Here is a 24,387-nt window from a genome sequence, read left to right on the forward strand (position 1 = left end):
CCCTGCTCCTTCTCCCTCTCTGCCTGCCTCTGTCTCTGTGGACGTAGCCTCTTCCCCTGGCTGTTCCATGTTGGCGATGCTCACGCCCAGTCCTGGGCTCGCCTTACATCTGTTCTATATTCTCGTCTCAGAGGCTGGAGGCTAAGCCCAATGCCTGTCAGCACTTCTCTGCTTTCGTGACTTTTGTACCAGGACTGGGCTTGAATGTAGATGAGAGGAAACTCCAAGTATCCGGAGCCTGAATACTAGAAAAGAGCACTTCTTGTCAGGGAACTGGCCTGCCTGTCACTCTGCCAGTCTCAACAGAGGACTTTTTACCTCATGGTCCAAGATGACTTCCTGGGCTCCAGCCATCACAACCACATTTCTGTTAGCAGGAAGGAAGAGGTCAGCGGGAAGGACACAGCCTTTCCTTTAGGGGTACTTCACAGAAGTCATACATGACACGGCTTACACTTCATGGGTTAAAATTCAGTCAGGTGGCCACTCTAGCTCAAGGGAGGTTTGGAAACGTATGGCGGCCCCTAAAAATCAGATGTTCTTCTAAAACGACACAAGGGGTTAGTGGATGGAGAGCAGGGCACGACTAGTCTTTGCTGCATCTCCCGGATACATACCTTCAGGCCAGGCTTCTCCGTAGCTCCTGCCGCTTTGGTACCCAAGACATCTCAGAATCAAATATCCAAGGCTGAACGCATGAGCTCTCCCTAACCTGTGCCACTGCCCTTACTTCCTTCCCCTGGTAAAGGGCACAGCCACCAGTGCAGCCGGCAACTAGGGGCCATGCCTGGCTCTTAAAACAGAGAGCATCGTCTGTTTGCAGTTCATCCTTGCTTCCCCGGGGCAGAGTCCAATCCCCTGCCCCCTGCCTTTGGGTTTGGCCACTTGTCATCCTTGGGCTGATGGTAAATGAACAGACGCTTGTTCGGCCTTGGCTGGCCGGGGGCTTGAAGGGCACCTGTATGTTTTTGATTGGTCTCTTGTCCTTCCACCATCTGCCATGGAACCCAGATAACTGCAGGTTCTAGAAGGAGAGACCTATGGATCACCTACGAGCTGAAGCAGATGTGCCCCAAGCCACCCGCAGACCTGTAACGAGAAAAGTAAGGGGTGGCTGTAACCCTTGAGAATTTGGGGTTGTTTGTTATGCAGCATCACAGTGGAAGCCACTGTAACTGTTGTTTCATTACAGCAGAAACCTAATTAGTCTAATTGTCTTGTACTTCCGTTCCTGCTGCTGCATTTAGTCCTGTCAGTTTATCTCAGTAGTATCTCTGGAATCTAATCACATCTCCATCTCCAGGGCTGCCGTTATCTTAGCCCAAGCTGTGGCCACTTTTTGCCTGGACCACTGCAAAACCTCCGGCCTGGGCTCACACCTCTGTTCTGGCCCCTTGGTTCACAGCTCCCCACCCCGCACGCTCCCCCTCCCTCCCCATTCGGTCCAGGATGTGATGGACTCACTTGGGATAAACTTGATGCCCCGGATCTCTTTGGGCCTTTGCTGCCCGGTTCACTGGATGCTTGGCTCTTGCATATCCCTAGAGCTTTGGCTCTCACAGCTCTTATCTCCGGGCTGGAAGTCAACGGCCAAACCTTGACCCCTGTCTTTGTCTTTGTCATCCAGGAAAGCGCAGTCCTCATCCTCTCCGGGCAGAGCCGTGCTGGTTCAGGAGAAAAAAAAAAAAAAAAGCACAGTTAGACATGAATCTATCTGAAAAATATCTTGATGCATGGTAACGCCACCGTCCCTGTCCCCTGAAAACTCTTCAATAGCTTCCTGCTGATCATAAAGAGCCAAGTCTTCAACATGGCCCCCAATGGTCTGGCTTTGACCTTGGCTCTGCTGCTGAACTCCAGCCCCTGCAGCTGCAGTCTGGACCTTGGAGGACTGTGCCCCGTCTCCCAGGCAGGCTTCCCTCCTCTGAGGAGCCCCTCTTGACCCACCCAGTCTCTGTGATAAACACCCTCAGCCTTACTCCTTTGATCTGATCCATTTCTTTCACTTGTGGGTTATTTAGCTACCATCTCGCTCTCCCTGAGTCTATAAGCTGCATGAGAACTGATGTATCAATTGCCCTCGGTGAATGAATGAATGAATGGGACAGATGGATAAACGGGTGGGTGCAGGGATGAGTTACTGGTTAAAGGCAATCTTGCAACACTAGGTCCTAATCCACTTGGGTCCATCAGAGTGATGGAGGGGCAGACACAGCCGATGAATGGTTGGAGTGTACAGCTGCCCATTTGGGAGGATTTGAAATGGAAAAACGAAGTCCTCCTAAATCACCCGCTTCCGCCCTCTGGAAATGCTACCACTTAGTGTTATTCCTCTGTGCTGGTCCTCGAGAATCTTAGACTGAAATTCCAACAATTCTAAGAGAGTTCAGGCACGCAAGCTGTACTTCAGGCTGTGGAAGGCACAGCTGAGCCCTGGAGATGGGAGGCAGGGAGGATGGGGAGCAGGACACGTGGGGAGGGAGCTGCAGGGAGGAGGACCCTGGGAGGGAGTCAGGTGCTCCACTCCGGGGTGTCTGCAGCTTCACAGACTTGCCAACATCCCATCCCTTTACTTTTATGCTTCTTGATCCAGCAACAAGTCATTTCACTGTTTGGGGTTCTCCCCCCAGGGGACAAGGACACAAACACAAATGGGGGAACTTCTTTAAAGGCAACTGGAAACACATGGACACAGAGATGGGTGGTTCAGCATCTGAACAGATCCTCTTGGAAAACTCACTCATTCATCCATTCACTCATTAAGGAAGTGCTACTGTCGGCCACGTGACTGGCCCTCGGCACTGGAAACTCAGACGGAACCAGTGTTCTTTTTTTTTTTTTTTGTCTTTTTTTGCTATTTCTTTGGGCCGCTCCCGCGGCATATGGAGGTTCCCAGGCTAGGGGTCGAATCGGAGCCACAGCCACTGGCCTACGCCAGAGCCACAGCAACGTGGGATCCGAGCCGCGTCTGCGACCTACACCACAGGTCACGGCAACGCCGGATCGTTAACCCACTGAGCAAGGGCAGGGACCGAACCCGCAACCTCATGGTTCCTAGTCGGATTCGTTAACCACTGCGCCACGACGGGAACTCCGGAACCAGTGTTCTTACCTCTATAGAATAGCTGTTATTTCCCACACGGGCTTTTGGAGAAAAAGACAGGCATTCTTCTGGGTCCACCCAGACGCCCCTGGCTCGTGACTGCCTGGAAGCAGAGGGGGGTGGGGATCTGGGGAAAGTTGGGACGATAGGGAGAGGAAGCAGTATTCTCCTTCCCCATCGTTCTAAAGCTTTGGTGCCAGGACACGGGAAGAGGAGGGGAGAGAGGGATGGGGTTAGACCCTGGACTCTAGGAAGTGGCATCACTGTGGTTTGAGTCACTCTGATGGCCTGATGCCGGCCTGGAGCACTGAAGCTTTGCTGCCGAGAGAGAAAAGGTGCCTGACCTGCAAAGGAGAGGTGAACGTGCTGGTGATATGAAAATCAGTAAATCAGCTGCATCTTGTCTCATTTCACTTATTTTTCTTTTGTTTCCGATATTCAATCTCTCCCCTTCCTCAGGTATGGAAGAGCTGGAACCCGCATACTCTGGCATCCTACCCCAACGACGTTCCTTCTATTTCTTTTCTTACTTTTCTTACACATTCCTTCCCCCCAGGCCATTCCAGGGGGCATGGACAAAAATAAAGCCATTCTGCGATTTCAGTAAAAGCCATGTCATCCCTTCCTAAAGCACCGCGCTGCTTTGAAAAATCAATATTCCTCTGCTGGCCATTTCCCATAATGCAGTTTGTTCAACAAACAAAATTTGAGAAAGCAAAACTTTGTGAGAACAATTTCATTCCTCTAAGTTCTCCTTAATTTCCTACCCTGCAAGGTTTCTAAGACTCTCTCCTCATTGGTGGCTAAGGAAGGAAGTCCAGAAAAGCTGGCCTTTGAGTTCCCGTCATGGCGCAGCAGAAACAAATCTGAATAGGAACCATGAGGTTGAGGGTTCGACCCCTGGCCTCACTCAGTGGCTTAGGGATTCTGCGTGGCTGTGGCTGTGGTGTAGGCCGGCAGCTACAGCTCCCACTGGACCCCTAGCCAGGGAAGCTCCACATGCCATGGGTGCAGCCCTAAAAAGAACAACAACAAAGTAGCTACTTAAAACAATGAGACAATAGAGTTTGTTCTTCTTCCCTCTTTGAGACCAGCTTCCGTGAGAAGTAACTAGAAAGAGCACTTGGCAGAGTCGGGGGAGGAGGCTGAGGGGGGGCGGAATGGGAGGTGAACAGAGCCCATTCTCAGGTGGAAGCGAGGGTCCAGGGCCACACAGAATCACAGTCATGAAGAGACCCTGACGGTAGCCCCAGGTGGAATGTACAACACCCCAGCCAGGTGGGGGGACCCCAGGTGCACGCGCTTAGTGACACAGCAGCAGAGAGGGCGGGGGAAGCTTCGCCAGCAGTAAAGCACCCGCACCAGGGAAAGACCGGAGCATGAAAGCCAAGAGAGAAGATGCCACGTGCAGGGCATGGATGGAGAGAACGCGACCTGGCACCGTGACCCTGAAGCAGAGGGTGGAGAAGAGGACCAGAAGGTGGACTCGGAGACGTACACGAGAAACACCCCGAACGGAACTGACTCTGCAGGCGCAGCGCACATGCCACGTTCTTGTAGATTTTGACATGCAGGGCTCTGTGCCAAGGCAGATCCTGGAGAAGCTGTCGAACTTGAGGCCTAAAGAATGCTCCAGGCACCCAGGAAAACACAAATCAACTACCAAAGACACAAATGAGACTGACCTCAGAATTCTTCACAGCAATCAGAGCCTTAAGATATCAGAGCAGGAGTTCCCCGGGGGTTCAGATGGTCAAGGACCTGGCATTGTCTCTGTTGTGGCCTGGATTCAGTCCCTGGCCTGGGAACTTCCACATGTCATGGGTGTGACCAAAACAAAACGGCAACAAAAACATCAAGGGTCACGTCTACCACGTTCTGAAAGAAGTGCAACCTAAGACAATTACAGCCCAGAGAGGTGTCAGTCAAACGTAAAGGCAGCAGACAGACATCTTCAGGCAGTACCATGGGTCTCGCTAAAAGGATATTTTACAGGGAAAACTTTCCCACTGATAGATGACTTAATTTAAAAACAAACACCATCAGGAATAGGAAGCTTTGATGAAAGACTGACAGGTGGATACAAAATCCACTTAAATATGGAGTTGAAGCTGAATAATCACAGGACAATTATAGAACAATGTACATGTTGGCAATCTCGAAGATACTCAAAAATATAACCCCAAAAATTCAGAGGGGCTCAAATGGAAGTATTACCTTTTTCATGTTTCAGAGATGGGAACTGATCAGTATTGTCTCAAATTGATACAGAAAATTCTAAAAAGAAACTTTTTTCCCTCATAATCACTTTCTTTAATCCTAGAGGATTTTTAGGAAACCACACTATCCTGGTGGAGAAATGTCCAAACGACAGCAATTCTGAGTCTCATTTCAATTTCTTTTGCTGAATTCGACTAAAATTAAAAAGTTTCTATGCTATCATCCCAAGTTTATAAAAGCAATTCCACTTATGAACCGTCTCTGCAATTGATATCAACGGAAAATACTCAGATCATGCTCTTGTTTATGCGTGATGGGCTTGGGAGAATAGAAGACATCTCTTCACCTTCAGGACTGTCTTTATAACAAGCATTTTTAAAACACAACAACGACGAAGGGATTGTTAATTTATTACAGAGGAAAGGCTGGAGGGAGGACGCCGAGTTCCTTCTGGGGGATGTGAATGTGGATGCACCTGTCTTCGGGGAAAAGTCTAGATTCAGAATGTTGGCGGGGCTTCCCAGTTTCCTCAAACCTGGTACTTTTCCAGCCTCAGCTTTCATATTCCCTCTCCTTCCAAGTCCTGTACTCTGAGCTGCAGCCACTCAGAGCTCCTTGCGATTTCCTGACCACGCAGCCCTCTCTCATTTCCAGACCTTTGCATTTCTGTTTGCTCTGCTCCCATCAGCGTCCTGCCCTTCCTCTCTGACCCTCTGCCACATGCTCCTTTTCCTGGGTAAGGTCTACTCAGTTTTGGAAAAAAAAATTTTTTTCTTTTACTTTTGTTATATATGTAGTACATATACAACATAGAAATGACCACTTTAGCGATTTTTAAATGTGTAAGTTGGGGCATCAAGAACATTCCTAGTGTCGTGCAACCATCACCGCTATCCATCTCATCATCCTAAACCGAAACTCTGTCCAAGTTAAACATGAGCTCCCCATTCCCGGCTTCCTGCAGCCCCATGTCAACTCTGTTCTGCTTTCTATCTCTATGGATTTGCCTATGCAAGTGGAATCAGACAGTATTTTTCCTTTTGCGTCCTCCTATTTCACTCAGAACAGTGCTTTCAAGGCTCATCCATGTTGTAGCAGGTGGCAGAATTTCCTTCCTCTTTGAGGGTGAATAATAGCCCACTGTGGGACGATACAAGTTTGCTTTTCCATTCACCTGTTTGGGTAGTTTCCACCACTTGGGTACTGCAAATGCTGCTGCTTTGAATGCTGATGTGCAAATCCTACGCATTGTCTGTGGATTCCACGTGGACATTATCCTCTCCCAAAGTCATTTGTGTTTCCCTGCTTGGGGCTGGGTATCTGCCCATTGCGTTCTCATATCTTGGGCAGACACATCATATTGGTCAGATTCCATCACCATTTCTGGCTTATCAGCTTTTTTTTTTTTAATGTCATGGATTCACATCATCTTATTTTTATTTCTTTTGGCCACACCCAAGGCCAGGGATCAAACTCTTACCAGAGCAGTGATGAGTGAAGCCACAGCAACGAGAACACTGCATCCTTAACCTGCTGAGCCACCAGGGAACTACAACTGGCTTCTAAGTTCCCCTTGTCATCTTCCCCCACTAGACCCGTGGGCTTCCTGAGAGCTAGAATTGTGTCATTTGACTCAGAATCCCTAGTGGCTTGCCTGGTGCTGAGAAAGGGGGTCACGCTCGATAACTGTGGGAAGGGACTTCTTGGCCAGGGCTGCACCATATTCTAGGAACACAACTGTACCAGTGATATCAGAGGTGGTGAGAACTTCAGAGACATCCCCATATGCAGACCTATCAGAGTTCAAAGCTGGTAGGGAAAGAGGAAAACAAAAACAAAAAAGCTAAACCAAGAAACAGTGATAGGATCTCTGAAGATGTCATATCTTTGGAAGCCACGATTCAAATAAAACACCAAAATTATGACTAAAAGTCATTTAAAAGAAGGGAAATATTCTACAACAGATGAGAAGAAAGTTTTAATTTCTTTTCACATTAAACATTGTTTGCCACAATCAGGTAACATAAATCAGTGTAACATCGGTCAAGATGGAACAGAGAACTAAGGATAAACGTTTGTTATGAGAAAGCCTCATTTAATGTGACTGATGACGTTGGATTCTGTATTTTTCATGATTAGATAAACTTATCTTGAAGAGAAAACAAATAATTCAGATCAAGGAGACATGCTAAGGTTTTAATAAAGAAGAACACAAAAGTCTAGGACAATTTAGGTAAAAGACATGAGTTAAATGCCAAGTGCCAGAGAGGGCCACAGGCCTGTGACCCAGGCTTTCTGTGGAGGACCAGGCCTCGGTGGCGCCCCCTTTCGGTGAGTGAGCCATTGTTTTCAGCAGAGGGATCTTCGATAGGAGCCTTGGATGTGATCCATCAGTTTTAACCATCAGGCAGCAAAAGGAACTATTTAAAAAGGGGTAGCTGAGTATTTTCACATATACACTATTAAGGCATCTAAATTTTTGGTGTTTTCAGTATATAATTTTACTGCTATTCTTTTTTTTTCATTTTGCACAACAGTATTAGGTATTACGTGATGTAACTCTTTCTCTACTAATAAACGAGTTTATCCATTTTGCAAACTCTAAATTGAGGTCTCGTAAAGGGAAATTTATAATAATGTGGGAACATATAGAAAAATACATTGAAAACCAAGAGAATATTTGTTAACCATCATAAAATTTCAATTGTAATTAACTGATAGTCTTTAACTCTGCAAAAACAGAAGAGTAATTAGAATTAAAATAAGTATTAAAAATAATTACCAGTAGTTTGTATTCAGAAAGAATGGCCCAATTAAGTAACTACCAGACTCTTCTTCAGTCAACACTAAGAGAATTCACATTTGAGCTAGTCAACAAAGCAAATAAATATTTAACACCTCCTGAAGAGAACATTTTAGTGATTACAGAGACTACACAGTTCTACTCATTGTCATGACTGTGCACAAATTAACCCGGCTAAATACCAAAGACACATTGGGACTCCTCCCAAAACTAACAAGAGAATATCTGAAACCATCTTTAAAGATTCAGAAATAAAAACAGAACAATTTTAATGTGGATGAGACAGTGCCTAAACAATTATCAACCTAATCAAGACCTTTAAAATTACCACCAAAATGCACTACAATATTTTGTTTTATTTAGTTTACAGAAAGAATCTATAAGTACAGGTTGCAGAAAGAAAATGTTTAGTGCTATTTACATTCATTTTAAAACTCTGCTCTATACAAATTTAATTCTGATCAGTATGAACAGTATTTTCGTAGATCTACTGCATATAAAGCCTTTTCATCAAAGCATTAACAATGAATAAAATAACCTGGTTACCTTTAAACAAAGCTGACCATCTGAAACCTTTTACACCTGCTATTTGTAAGGGCCGTGGACACTTTTCAGTACAGAACATCATGTCAGCCTGCAACTTCATTTGTATAAAGGCTACAGTTATTTATATGGAATACTGTCCTATATACTACACGCCAATCTATATTTAAGTTCTATAGTTAGGTATTTCATAAGTTTTTTATTAAATATATTCTACACATATTTTTAATTCCATCCAGGAAGAATTCCTTCCCAGTGAAAAAAAATATAAAATCTTTTATATTTTTTACAGGTTTAGATGAAACGTAGCTCATGCTTTAGTGCTGTGCAAATTGTTGTTAGCATATCAATTTTTAAATTATTGGTACAAAACAAAAGAATGGCATCCCTAATCACGTATGCCTTAAAAATCAGCTTCTGATTTTAACACAATTGCAAGCACTAAATACCCAATGCAAACTACACAAAGAAACAAAATTAGTCCTGCGGAAAATTTTTTAATTTTAAGAATTCATCTGAGCTCTCTAATGAGTACGTGTGACAGTGGACACAGAGATGAGCACTCATGATGGAAAAAGTCAATTTGCTGATACGCAAATACAGAAAAGGGATGGATGGCTGAACGAGGTTTTCTAACGCTTCTGCGCAAATCACAGATGTCTCCGAGCGGCCAGACGCGCCCCTGCGTTAAGGCTAGGCCGCGCACTCCCCGGGGGCTGCGTGAACAGCTCTCCTTACCGCCAGCCTGGGGTGCGCGTGTTAAAGGAACGGCCGTTAGGCTCATCAGCCCTCTGCTGAGGACTTGCAACACCAGGCACACTTTGTTTTTCCCCTGTTGCCGTGAAGACAGCTGCGCTCACTTTAGGATCCCGTGCCAGGGCAGCCAGCATGGCTGACTTGTGGTAGAATTCACCCAACATTTTAGTTTCTTTTCCATTTTTTCCTGTCAAGTTGGCCCAGTTATTCACTTCATTAATTGCTGAGTGTCCTCCAGTGTGGATGTGCGTGTGTGCGTATTTCTAGATACCATAAGCCATGTCACAATTTCTGCTGCGGAAGAAAATGACGTCACTTGTTTTTAGTGCAAACTGTATGTGCAACATTTGTTAGTTCTGGTGATAAAAACTTTTGTGGCAGCAAACAGTTTCTGCTATGAAAGATAACTTTTTAACTTTTCCCCTGGAGATTGATTTGCATTCAAAAACCGATACATTTTAAAACTGCTCAACATAAACAAAAATACTAGAAATAAAGAATCATAGTGAAAAATGTTCTCGGTTCTTTTTACTTTCACGAGAAAGGGTGACAGTGTTCATGTGATAGTTCAGGTCCATGAGTTTACAGGGAGACTCTTCCTAAAGGTTCTGAAGCAACGCTGGGTCTCCTGGGCGCCAGCAGCAGGAAAGACAGAGACTACGTTGCACCCGGCTCGGCAGTGGGTTTACAGGATGACACAACAGTTACTCTCGCCAGTCTTCTCGCGATTCCGCTGACCTAAGGCAAGATGAAGAAAAGCCTTGTTTATAAAAATGCTTGGGGAAAGGGGAGGCACCCAAGCATAATACGAAACAGAGCCTTTCTGAAAAAAGGTTTGCTTTTTTTAAATTAAAAAGCTATAATAAATACTCTTCATTTTAGCCCGTTTCCAAAATGTCTGGTTATTTGCTTAACGAGCTCCTATTTCTAAACTATGAAAACTCCCTTTCTCTCAGAATGTCCAAGAAACACCAAGCCATTTCTGAACGTCTGTCTCTGTGGCTCAAGGGAGAAACATCTCCAGTGCATGGCTTACCTTGGGAGTTTGGCTCTGGCAATGTCTCTCTGGCGACCAAATGCATCACTGTTGTTTTGCCAAAAGGCAGTTTCAACGCTATGTGAAAAGTAGAAGACAATGTGTTACACATACATCAACCCACTGAAATCACTGACCAGAACGGAAACCATTTCAAACACGGACGGCTTTCTGAAGGACTTTCGCAACAGAGACCCTCTTCCTGGACAGAGCCCCTCTTACAAAATGAAATCAGGCTGGTATTATCAGAAACAATTTTTTATGATGATTTTTTTTTGTCATGCTAGTTTACAGCGGTCTGTCAACTCTCCACCGTAGAGCATGGCGACCCAGTTACATACACAGACACGTACAGTCCTTTTCTCACATTCTCAGGCTCCATCGTAAGTGACTAGAGTTCCCAGTGCTACACAGCAGGATCTCATTGCTTATCCATTCCAAGGGCAACAGTCTGCATCTATTCACCCCAAATTCCCAGTCCATCCTGTTCCCTCCTCCACCCCTTGGCAACTCCAAGTCTATTCTTCAAGTCTTTGATTTTCCTTTCTGTGAAAAGGTTCATTTGTCCCATACATTAGATTCCAGACATAAGTGATATCATATGGTATTTGTCTTTCTCTTCTAACTTACTTCACTTAGTATGAGAGTCTCTAGTTCCACCCACGTTGCTGCAAATGACATTCTTTTGTTCTTTTTTATGGCCAAGTAGTATTCCATTGTGTATATATACTACTTCTTCTTCATCCAATCATCTGTCAATTTAGGTTGTTTCCATGCCTTGGCTATTGTGAATAGTGCTGTGGGTGCATGTGTCTTTTTCAAGGAAAGTTCTGTCTGAATATTTGCCCAAGAGTGGGATTGCTGGGTCATGTGGTAGTTCTATGTATAGTTTTTGAAGGTACCTCCATAATGTTCTCCACAGTGGTTGTACCAGTTTACATTCCCACCAGCAGTGCAGGAGGGTTCCCTTTTCTCCACACCCCCTCCAGCACTTGTTCCTTGTGGATTTATTAGTGATGGCCCTTCTGACCAGTGTGACGTGGTACCTTGTGGTAGTTTTGATTTGCATTTCTCTAATAATCAGGGATGCTGAGCATTGTTTCATGCGCTTGTTGGCCATCTGTATATCTTCTTTGGAGAAATGTCTACTCAGGTCTTTTACGCATTTTTCAGTTGGGTCGTTGGCTTTTTTGCTGCTGAGTTGTACAAGCTGTTTGTATATTTTTGAGATGAAGCCCTTGTCAGTTGCACCACTTCAAACTACTTTCTCCCATTCTGTAAGTTGTCTTGTTTTCTTTTTGGTTTCCTTTGCTGTGCAAAAGCTTGTCAATTTGATGAGGTCCCACTGGTTCATTTTTGCTTTTCTTTCTGTTGCCTTGGGAGACTGACCTGAGAAAACATTGGTAAGGTTGATGTCAGAGAATGTTTTGCCTCTGTTCTCTTCTAGGAGTTTGATGGTGTCTAGTCTTACATTTAAGTCTTTAAGCCATTGTGCCTTTACTTTTGTGCGTGGTATGAGGGTGTGTTCCAGTTTCACTGATTTGCATGTAGCTGTCCAGGTTTCCCAGCACCACCTGCCAAAAAGACTGTCTTTTCCCCATTTTATGTCTTGCCTCCTTGGTCAAAGATTGATTGACCACAGGTGTCTGCGTTTATTTCTGGATTCTCTGTTCTGTTCCATTGGTCTGTACGTCTGTTTTGGTACCAGTACCACACTGTCCTGATGCCTGTGGCTCTGTAATAGTGCCTGACGTCTGTGAGAGTGATGTCTCCTACTTGGTTTTCGTTCCTCAGGACGGCTTTGGCAATTCTGGGTCTTCTGTGGTTCCATATAAATTTGTGGATGGTTTGTTCTAGTTCTGTGAAAAATGTCACAGGTAATTGGATAGGGATTGTGTTGAATCTGTAGATGGCTTTGGGTAGTATGGCCATTTTTGCAATATTAACTTTTCCAACCCAGGAGCATGGGGTATCTTTCCATTTCTTTGCATCTTCTTTAATGTCCTTACTTAACGTTGTATATAGTTCTCGGCATATAAGTCTTTCACATCCTTGGTCAGGCGTATTCCCAGGTATTTGATTTTTGGGGGTGCAATTTTTAAAGGTATTGTATTTTTGTGTTCCTTTTCTAGTATTTCATTGTTAGTATACAGAAATGCAACTCATTTCTGAATGTTAATCTTATAACCTGCTACTTTGCTGAATTTGTTGATCAGTTGGAGTAGTTTTGGGGTTGAGTCCTTAGGGTTTTCTATATATAGTATCATGTCTTCTGCATACAGTGATAATTTTGTCTCTTCTCTTCCAATTTGGATGCCTTTTCTGCCTTTTGTTTGTCTGACTGCTGTGGCTAGGACTTCCAATACTATGTTGAATAACAGGGGTGAGAGTGGGCATCCTTGTCTTGTTCCAGCTTTTAGTGGGAAGGCTTTCAGCTATTCTCCATTGAGTATTGTATTTGCTGTGGGGTTGTCACAAAGGCTTTTATTATGTTAGGGTGTGTTCCCTCTCCACCCACTTTGCAAGAGTTTTGATCATGAATGGATGCTGGATTTGGTCAAGTGCTTTTTCTGCACCTATTGAGATGATCATGTGGTTTTTGACTTTGCTTTTGTTAATGTGGTGTATGGGTGACGTTGACTGATTTGTGTATGTTGAACCATCCTTGCGAGCCTGGGACGAATCCCGCTTGGTCATGGTGTATGATCTTTTTGATATGCTATTGGAATCAGCTGGCTAAACTTTTGTTGAGAATTTTTGCGTCTATATTCATCAAAGATATTGGCCTATAGTTTTCTATTTTGGTGGTATCTTTGGTTTTGGTATTAGGGTGATGGTGGCGTCACAGGATGTCTTTGGAAGTGTTCCTTCTTGAATTTTCTGGAAAAGTTTAAGGAGGATGGGTATAAGTTCCTCTTTGTATGTTTGGTAGAATTTGCCTGAGAAGCCATCTGGTCCTGGACTTTTATTTGTAGGGAGTTTTTTTATGACATTTTCAATTTCATTTCTAGTGATAGGTCTGTTCAGTTGATCTATTTCTTCTTGATTCAGTTTTGGTGGGCTTTAAGTCTCTAGAAAGTTGTCCATTTCTTCTAGGTTGTCAAGTTAGTTGGCATACAACTGTTCATAGTATTCCCTCACGGTTTTTTGTATTCAGAAACAAATTTTTTTTTTTTTTTTTGTCTTTTTGCCTTTTCTAGGGCAAAAAGAGCATATGGAGGTTCCCAAGTCAGGGTTCCAATCAGAGCTGTAGTCGCTGGCCTAAGCCACAGCCACAGCCACGTGGGATCCAAGCAGCGTCTGTGACCTACACCACAGCTTACGGCCACGCGAGATCCTTAACCCACTGAGCAAGGCCAGGGATCGAACCTGCAACCTCATGGTTCCTAGCTGGATTCATTAACCACTGAGCCATGAAGGGAACTCGCAGAAATAATTTTTATAATTCAAAAGTTAGTTAGCTATGGCTATTAGCTCGATCCATATATACACACTGTTTAAGGAAGGAGATAATAAAATACTTAATTGGTTAAAACTAGATAATCTTTAAAGGAGAGAAAGAATTTTTAAAAAATCTTTTAAAGATTGATTTTTCTAAATTAGGGAGTGTAGATAAGAGACATTTGTTTCGAAATCTAATTATATCTAGTCATCTAAAAATTCCTGCGCCGAACAGGCCACTATAATGCAGAAACAGAAGAAATGATGAACTTAATTTTAAACCCTCAACCTTATATTCTTCAATTAGGAAATAATTTTCTTAAAAAGTATTACCCTAAAAGAGTAACTGTCTTGGCATTATTAGCAGTCACTGTTTTCTAATCAGGACTTTAAAAGGTTTTTCTCATTTATAAGCAACACAGAATATTACTATGAAATATTCTGGACACAGAGTTATGTAAGACACCCATATACCCATGAACCATGTAAGCCCACGTTTCTGTCATTCTGCGTAGAAAGTCAGAAGCAGCCAGTACACCAAATGCCCCAGAGTTGTGATGTTTTAGTTCTGACAGCTCAAACTACCCCCTCACTGACTACGAACTTCAGACAGGCTTAGATCATGACTTGGGAAGTGTGGCCCTCCTGCCACACGCTTTTAAAACCTTCTCTAGAATAGGGTGAGGGTTAAAAAGCACCCTAATTACCTTCAATATCACTAATATTTCATGTAATCAAGGTGAGTTTCCATTATAAAGCTATCTAGCCATTATTTGGTTTATCCTCTTAACTTCCAAAATTCAAATAAAGCATTCAAAACACCCACTAGAAAAGGAGAGGGCCTTTATTGGATAATCTCCTAGGCCTCATTTAACACTGAAATGCAAACAAGACCTATTGGAAAGTTCACTAAGTGCACTGGGAAAGCCTGACTGCGTTAAAAATGGCCACGTACCACACTGCCTCTGCTAAGCCAGAGCCCTGCTATTTACTGACTGTGAGATTTGCTATGAGAGTTTTTAACCCCTCCCAATGCCTCAGTTTCCGCCACCTAAACTGGAGATAGTAATTCCACCAGCGGGGCCTTTGCAATGATTAAAACAAACAATCCCAGGAAAGTGCTTACCTCAGGGCTCGGCACAGAAAAGCAGCCTGTAAACCTTACCGTCATCGTCATCATCACTCCGGGCAGCAAGGAAGAGGCCTCTCGGAGCACAGGTAAGTGAACCGTGAACCGAGGGGTACACTGGCAGCCACGCTGGACAGGCCTAAAAGCTGCTGAGGGGCTGCCCATTTGAAGCTACAAATCTGAATGATGGGGACTATGATCCTTCTCCTCTAGCTGAGTTTTAACTAGAAATAGCAGGTATTATGCTCCCAGTATCAGAGAAGGTAAAGGAAGAGGGTATCAGATCCAAGCAGCTTTCTCTCTCCCTCAGGGTGGTGCTTCTGCCTTCTACTGCCACACTGCACAGTGTCCAGGAGAGAGGTCTTCCCTCGTCCATCACTGGGTTTCACAACGGTAGCAGACTGGGATGGGGGAGGCAGGGAGCGTGCATGTGGAAACCTGTATTTTTTTTTCTTTTTTTCCCCCTTTTTTGGCCACCCTTACGACATATAAGTTCCCAGGCCAGGGATCAAATTCAAGACGGAGCTGAGACCCATGCCACAGCTGCAGCAATGCCATACCCTTAACCCATTGTGCCAGGCTGGGGACTGAACCCATGCCTCCACAGAGCAAGCTGGATCATTAACCCACTGCACCATAGTGGGAACTCCCAGAAATCTGCATGTAAAAATAAGTATCCTTTGCCTACAGAGTTATACATACAGAGCAAGTCTCAAGCCATGTGAAGCAAGCCCAGGTTTCTCCACACTAGCCATTCAGCCACACGACTCTATGCAGTGTCTCCTTTTCACCCACGTTCCAGAATTCCGGGAGACAAGAGAAAAACAGCGATCAACACCCCACAAACAGTCGAATGTTATTACCCAGGTACACTGATCAACTTGAAAGGTCTAGGATCTTACTCCTATGCTACTTGTCCAAATCACCAAGGCCAGAGATGGTTTGTTTGGCTTTTGAAAAAGATTAACGGCAACAAAGAATGACAATAATAACATAAGTCAATCTGTTAATTATTCAAAAACAAACTCCAAAACAATCAATAGGTTAATTTTACCACAAATTCTACAATATTTATTATGAGGTTGGAGCTTTGGAGTCGTAACAGAAAGGTAGTGAAAAAATTAAGCTGGTGAGAGACTGCTCGCATAGATCAACACCCAAAGTGAAATGGGGTCTCGAGACTCATTTATGTAGTCAACAGATTAAATTCAATCAACACTTACCAATCAATATAACAAGAGCTTATGTGGGGCTCAGACCGTCAAAAACAAACAAACAAAAACCAAAACACCTCAAACAAACCAAGAAGCCGTATTTTAAATGGCAGGCACCCCTTAATGCGCAGCATTACCTTTCAGGTCAGCATTACCAGTGCCACCAGAATCGGGCTCTGTGTGCAACTATGCACTGAAATGTTCAATCTCCTCGATACTGTCATCATCGTCATCATTTGCATCCACCTCCTCCAGCCTCTCCCACACTGTATTTTAACAATGAATTTTATCTGTGTCCACTATGTAATTAATATTGGAGCACTGCGAAGGAAGAGATCCTATCTTGTTCAACCCTGTATCTCCAAATGTTTAGCATAGCGTTGGCACATAAGAAATAAATACATGCTGAATGAATGAAAATATTCTACCTTTAAGGAAAAACAGGTTAAAAAATCCAATTTTTAGGTGTAGAGGGAACATATCATGACTATATATAAACAAAAATATATTAAAGTAGATCATCTGCCTACAGATTTCAAATACAATACATGCTGATGGTAGAAAATGTACCCCCATGAGGGGGCACTATTGAGCTACCTCTCTCCGTTCACATATTAAGAGCAGGAATGGGTAACATTTAAAGGGTTTAATGTGTGCCAAGCACTGTTCTAGGTGCTTTGAATATAAACCAATTTAACCCTCCCAACCTCTGAGGTAGGTACTATTTTTATCTCAATTTACCGATGAGGAAACTAGGACGCAAAGCAGTGACATAACTTGCTCAAGGTTAGAGACAGTAGAGCAGTGGAGGGAGCTAAGACACAAGTTGGACAATCTGGCTCTAAACCCTGCTCTTTCAGTCACTACATTACACTGTTTCTCTAATGTTACTCAATTCCTGCATGACCGGCAACGGTATCAGTGAGAGCTAAACTGAAAACATCCCTTCATTGTTGTATTTGCAAATCCATATCATAAACATTTCCTTGTTTGTATGTCTGATTTTAACTTTAAAAAATCACATCTGAATTATATTATCCAGAAGTACAATTAAGAGTACATTTATAAAATAACAGGTATGGACCTCCGTCTATACAGGCTTAGAGTTTATTTTACAAGGTAGTGAACACGTACCAGAGTGCTAAAACTAAACAACACAAAATGTAAAAAAAGGAAACATATCAAAAATTGGACAAAATTCACAGTTCGAAAAAAGTTTTTTAGTAGAATCAGATATTAGCATTTAAACAAATGAATACACTGCCATAAGAAGGGCATTAAATCCCATTACAAAAGTAATTATTACCTACCTCCTAATGTGACATTTCCATGTAGAAATCGTCCTTGATAAATAAGGCGCAGAATATTTGGGCTGCTGACCTGCTCTTCTTCCCAGTCTGAAAAGAACCAGGCTACTGTTAGGTGCATTTTAACACAGAATGAAGGTGTTACTGCTCTGTTCTAGAATTCTGATGCAAATTATCAGACAGATACAGCACAGGAAACACTTGGAGCTCCCCGGTGACTGCAACAGTCACTGCTCATGCAATCACTGAGGCCTTGGTTCTTACCAGTTCTTCTAATTAAACAGCAAGAGCTGCTTAAGACTAGTTTTTGCTTCTTAAAGCACATTAAAATGTGCCAGAATAGACCCCTGAAGTTTAAAAATTAAAACAAATGAGTTAGGGAACGTCTAATCCTTTAATTACCTTAATCAGTAATTAAAAGAGAATACTGTAATGTTCCAGTATTTGTACCTGATAAAATAAAATTGGAGGCTAGAAACAATGGATTTAACAAAGATTCTTAAAAGAATTAATACACTGATACACAGCATAACAAAAAAATTTCACTATAATAACTGGAGAACAAAAATTAAAAAAAAAAACGGAATAATGAAAAAAATAGTGCTTACTTCTGCATAATGTTGACATTTGGTTTTTTTGAAGCCAATTGATAAACATTAAAGAAAATACAACTTTAGTTCACTTTATCCAAAATACTCCGAAGAAAACTTGAAAAATAACATTATTAGAAGGTACAATACAAACATGAAAGCTAGGATGATGGTATACAAACTGGTGGGTAGGATGGATAACAGAACATTTCACTGTAGTGCTTAACTTACGTTAAGTAAAATATGGAACATGATCCTGTCAAAACAATGGTTTGAGAACCTTGTGTCATAACAAAGTAAGGGATCAGTAATTTTCACTAGTTTGCAGATATACAATTTACAGAGCTGATTTTGATACAGATTTGAGAATTCCATCTGCATCTTTTCTCAAGAATTCTAGTTTCATGTATTTGTTTCCTATAGAAGCTCCTGTTATTAGAGGATAACTGTCAATGCAAAAACTTGTTTAAACAGCCTGAAGAGCGAGTGACAGAAGAGAAAGGAGCTAAGTCAAGCAGTTTTCCCTTTGCCTTTGTGTGTTCAAAAGGATGAACATGAACTTGATAAAACCAGTGCCTCCGAGTGACTCAGCACAACCGAAATGGGCAAAGGAGGGCTGACCCTCAGATGCTCTGCCCAGGGCCCTGTGCCTCTCCTCCGGGCCCCCCCACCCCCTCAGGATGCCTTTGCTGACATCTGACCCGGGGGCTCTTGGGCCCCTCTTCTCTAGAAAAATCAAGTAAGTCATTAACACTTTTGTATCAATTACTTGGTCTCCCAAAATTATTGTTTAATAGAACATTTCTTTTCTTTCCTTTAATATTGTTAGTTCAGGAGTTCCCATTGTGGCATAGCGGAAATGAATCTGACTAGGAACCATAAGGTTGCAGGTTCGATCCCTGGCCTTGCTCAGTAGGTTAAGGATCCAGCGTTGCTGTCAGCTGTGGTGTAGGTTGCAGACGCAGCTTGGATCTGGCGTTGCTGTGGCTCTGGTATAGGCCGGTGGCAACAGTTCCAATTAGACCCCTAGCCTAGGAATCTCCATGTGCGGCGGGTGAGGCCCTAAAAAGACAAAAAGACCCCCCAAAAAATATATGTTAGTTCAGTTTCATCATGATAATTTCTACCTAATCTAATTTTACTTGGGTCAGATTGTGTTTTGCATTAAAATGTCCTCATTGTTAAAATGCTGGGTTAAAATATTCGGCTATAATTTTTTAAAAGTAATTTTTATTCAATTTATTCAAACTTAAAAAAAAGTTTAACCCACCTAGTCTTACACCCACCTCTTGCAACTATCAATTTGTTCTCTGTATCTATATGGGCTTGTGTTTTTTGTTTTTTAAGATTCTGCACATAAGGGAGACCATCTGGTATTCATCTTTCTCTGTTTGACTTATTTCATTTAGGATAATGCCCTCCCTCCAGGGCCAGCCATGTTGTTGCAAATGACAAGATTTCATTCTTTTTTATGGCCGTGTGTGTGTGTGTGTGTGTGTGTGTGTCTGTGTGTGTGTGACAATTTCATTACCCATCCATCCACTGATGGGAACTCAGGTTATTTCCGTATCTCAGTTAGTGTAACTAAAGCTGCCATGGACACAGGGGTGCATACATCATTTCAAACTAGTTTTGTTATTTTCTTCAGACAAACACCTGGAAGCAGAATTGCTGATCCTATAGTAGTTCTATTTTTAATTATCTGAGGAATCTTTACACTGTTTTCCAGAGCGCCTGCATTGTTGGTGGGCATGTAAATTGGCTTCCTTTTCTCCACCTCCTCACCAACATTTGCTATCTTTTATTTTTTTGATAACAGCCATTCTAACAGGTGTGAAGCAACAGCTTGCTGTGGTTTTGATTTGCATCTCCCTGATGACTAATGATGTGCAGCATCTTTTCATGTGCCTGTTGGTTGTATGTCTTCTTTGGAAAAGTGTCTATTCAGATCTTCTGACTATTTTAAAGATGGATTCTTTGTTTTTGCTTTTCAGTTGTATGAGTTCTTTGTATATTTTAGATTCATCAGATACATGAAGTAATATTTCTGGTCAAGATGTTCCACAGATAGAAAGGCAAATGACAGTGATTGTCTATTTCTCAAGGAAAAAATTCTAAACATATTTCAGGTATTTTTGAAATTCAGAAACTTGAAGCCACGTATTTCATTCCCTACACAGCGTGTCACAGTCCCCATGTGTTTCTGTGGTTTAATATGCTCTCCCTTTCCCTCTTGGAGGATCTAAAATTTAGAGAGAGGCATGAAGAACAATGCTAAAGGAGGAGTTTCAGCTCCTAGCAACACTGACTTAGTGACTTTTTGGACCTCTGACTCAATACTAGCTGTGTCTGACCACTCAACCTATTAACAATATTTCACTACTTTGCACAAGAGTATACCAAAGAAAATCAATTCCTTCTAAAGATATACTGCACAAAGTTATTTCCTTCTACTGATTTAATATTCATTATGTTTTTATTATTAGCACCAATAAATATTCACACTTGCTGACCTTTATTTAGTGCATTATGTGATACAAGGCAGACGAAGATTTTAATTTAAATATGTCATATAAAATAAAAATTCAATTACTTATTTTTATTTCCTGCAGTGTCTAAAACTGCTGAGTAGACCTGGCAAGCTGAGGAAAGACTGGGTTCAAAGACTTTTTTTGTGAAAATAAGTAATGTAGGAGTTCGCGCTGTGGCTCAGTGGTAACGAACCCAACTAGAATCCATGAGGATGTGGGTTTGATCCCTGGCCCTGCTCAGTGGGTTAAGCACTGCCATGAGCTGTGTGGTATAGGTCACAGATGCGGCTCAGATCCTGAACTGCTGTGGCTGTGGCTGTGGCTGGAGCATAGGCCGGCAGCTGTAGCTCTGATGTGACCCCTAGCCTGGGAACTTCCATATGCCATAGAAGCAGCCCTTTAAAAAAACAAAAACATAAAAAAAAAAAAAAAAAAAAAAACAAAAAAAAAAAACAAAAAACCAAGGAAGTAATGTATAATTGATACAATCAATTTTCAACACTGCAAGATGGTTCTTTCATTTGGGAAACTATTCATGGTAAAGACTGCCGCCTGAGTTTCACTGTTGTTCATCATTAATCAGGATATTTTAAGGAATTAAAACTAGTTTTAACGTCTAGGTCAAGCAATTATAAAGGTAAAAGTACTTCTCGTCCTCTAGTTACATAGCATATAAGCTTTTACAGTTACATACAGCCTGTTACAGTGTAATCTTTTTATAGTTACAGTAATCTTGTCTACAACACCCACAGATGCCGAAAGTCATCTCTACCCTCCATCCCCCCAAAAAATCACAAAAGGCATCTTTAGGACGACCTCACTATCAGACAGCTACTTTAAAAGGCTTATCACTCTGGTAGTTATCCACCCTGCCCGGCTCTGAAGAAAATCCAGGACTCTAAGAGCCCAAGTTTAGCTTACTTTAGCTTTTCTGAAATTCCTTCTCATCTATACTCTTCAGCGTCAATCTCTTCCTGATTTAGGAAATTGTGTTTTGTCCCTTGGTTGTCAACAGGAAGAAAGATCCAGTCATTTCAAAGTATTTATCTAAATCAGTATTTCTTAAACTCAGGTCTATGAATCCACAAAGACATGTTCTTAGGGTCTGAAAGTCCACGTCAAGAATTTTTATTTTTATTTTATTTTTTATGGCCACACCCACAGCATATGGGAGTTCTGGGGCCAGCTGTGGCAATGGCAAATTTTTTAGCGCACTGAGCTGGGATGGGGATTGAACCTGTGCCTCTGCAGTCGGATTCTTAACCCACTGTGTCATAGCGGGAACTCCTCTTCAAGAATTTTTAGATTGTCTTTTCATTTTAATGATAATCTAGAAATTATCTAGATAATTCAAATAATTACCTTATAACCAAGTATTGCCTTGGGATTTTAGTGCCTATGTATGCATTTAAATTTACGATTGTGCTACAGCCAAGCAGTACTTCTTGAATTGTCCAGAGGTTAACGGGAAAGTAACAGAGGTCAACTTCCTACATAAATGATGCATTCTTGCTAAGTGAAGGCTGAATGGCAATTTGGTCCACTGTGTGAATGAAGGTTCTGTGGAAGACCTGCAGACAACTGGGTTCTCATACAGCAGGAGGGGCAGAGGCATGTCAAACTCAACAGTACCATATTCATGGTACAAGCAGAGATTTGCTTTTAGCAAAAACACATCTTGTGGCACATTAAAGTTGCTAAGTCGAACATTACTGGTTTTCGAGTTCTACCTGCATCTTCTTTGTAGATCTGTTTTAGTTATACGGCTGTGTACAAGTTAATAAGGATCTTTTAAAGAGGTGAGTTTTACGTCTCTATCTTTGAAAATAAACATTATAACAAAAATAATTTAAGTCAGCACTAGGGAATCTACTTCCTCTAGAAGAGTTCCACATATTATTTTAGGTTAAGAAACACTGATCTATTTTGTATACACTGTGTTCTTTGTTAAAATAAGTCTTGTCCTTTAAAAGTCCATATTGCAAGTAAATTAAGTGAAATCAGCTGAAACAGTCATACGCATCACTGTGCGACATGCCCTCAAAAGGTGACGATAACTCAGGTTAAGCTCAAAGGAAGAACAGAAGCTAAAGACTCACTTGAGGATGGCAGGACAGTCTTCTAACGTGGAAAAGGAGTAACGCACACAACACACACATACCAAATTGTGTCTGTCATGGACATGGGCTTGAAGACTCAAAGCATAAATGGATTTTATACCTTCTTCATCTTGTGGTAGTTTAGAGAACGCATGAAGTAACATGAATTAGAAATAAACTTTGTGTCAAACTCAATTTTAAATAGAGCAAGTACAGAATAGGCCAAAGAGAATGTACTAAATTTGCTATAGTTTTTCTTTCCTTTTATGTTTTGGTATAAACAGGGTCACGGACATGAAAGTCTGTGTGTGTTTTCTTCTAAACAATACTTTCCTTGTACATTAAAACAGCTCCAAGGTCAACCAGGGGCTTGGCACACTGGCTCCTTTTCCAGTCTGCAGGGAGCCGGCTGACAGCAAATCCCAGGAAGGCTGCGGCACTCCCAGAAACTCCAAGCCTTATGGCCTCGATTATCTGTTGGCTCTTTTATGTTTTATTTATTTACGACTTTTTCAAAATGTCCGTGTAACAAGGTAGGGTATAAAAAGAGTTACCATCATTCATAATAATGAGAAAAACGCCACTCACCCATCGGCCAGTTGTCATACACATGCTTTGCGATGTCAGAAGCAGAATCATTGGGAGAAAACAGGAACTCTTTTGTCTTCCCGCTTACCAAGATGAGGCGCAAATTTATCTGAAAAAGACAATGATTCTTTTAATACAAATATTGAAATTTTTAAAGTCAAATGACTCACAGTCTTGTCATTTCAATCACATTCTGATTTATTAACCAATGCCACTTTCCAGTGTTTATTTAAATCCTGAAAAGATTCTTTTTAAAGAATGGGAATTTGAGACATGGTTTTATTTCCATTATTTAATATCCATGTGGGGAGACGGTATATTTATGATAATAAATGAACAAAGGAAAACCAAAATTTATTACACTTTTAAACTGACTCCAGCAATGTTTGGAATTAGACTTTGACAGGTTACTCCTGAAACTACTGGACATACATTTGCCATTGAAAAGCTAACAGAAGTGGCTACCCTACAGATCACATCACTAAATACGGGAAAAAAAAAAAAAAAAATGAGTTGTTAATCTGCTTCTTGGAAGAAATAGAGAGAAAATAAATTATATGCAGCTTTCTATCCTATAAAAACTATTCAAACATAAATTAACTGGGAATTATAATTTTAAAGAACTTTATTAGATTTGATGGAAGATTCAGTAATAGTAGCTACGTTAATCCCAAATACATGATCATTTATTTTCGTGAGAGAAGGAGGAGGAGCTATTTGTGACAAAGATATACCCTCAGTGAAAAAAACTGAGGCAGATAACAGAATTAACATTTTTGAGATCCACTGGATTTACCTTTCCAAGTCAATACATCTTGCTTATGCCATTCTTAACATATTTTCCAAACTATTCACTTGTAAATCTGTATCTTTAACCATAATTAACGTTATTTTTTAAAAACCACTTAATTCATTCATTTTCCCTGTAAGTTACAGAACTACAAGTGTGATTTTCTGTACCTCTGGATCTCTTTTAAGAGAGCAAATTAACACCTTCCCAAAAGTTCAGTCCAGACCCAATCTGAGC

The 24,387-nt window shown here is 41.8% G+C and overlaps 1 protein-coding gene across 3 annotated transcripts in view; it reads right to left on the minus strand.

Moving 5' to 3' along the window:
- Window positions 1-7,279: 7,279 nt before the first annotated feature.
- Window positions 7,280-24,387, minus strand: part of UBL3 (ubiquitin like 3) — a 65,256-nt gene continuing 48,148 nt past the window's right edge. For all 3 annotated transcript variants that reach the window (XM_003130919.5, XM_084981400.1, XM_084981401.1), the window contains exons 2-5: window positions 23,361-23,469; window positions 17,556-17,642; window positions 10,462-10,539; window positions 7,280-10,163 (exon numbers count right to left, since the gene is read on the minus strand). In XM_003130919.5, the coding sequence (XP_003130967.1) occupies window positions 10,111-10,163; window positions 10,462-10,539; window positions 17,556-17,642; window positions 23,361-23,469 (327 nt within the window). In that variant the 3' untranslated portion in view covers window positions 7,280-10,110. The remainder of the gene's footprint in view (window positions 10,164-10,461; window positions 10,540-17,555; window positions 17,643-23,360; window positions 23,470-24,387) is intronic.

The sequence above is a fragment of the Sus scrofa genome, chromosome 11 (assembly GCF_054392235.1).
Source record: "Sus scrofa isolate SSC_HxYL_T2T_F1_AM1 chromosome 11, Sscrofa_HxYL_maternal_Yorkshire_Landrace_v2.0, whole genome shotgun sequence".
In the NCBI taxonomy this organism is placed as follows: domain Eukaryota; kingdom Metazoa; phylum Chordata; class Mammalia; order Artiodactyla; family Suidae; genus Sus; species Sus scrofa.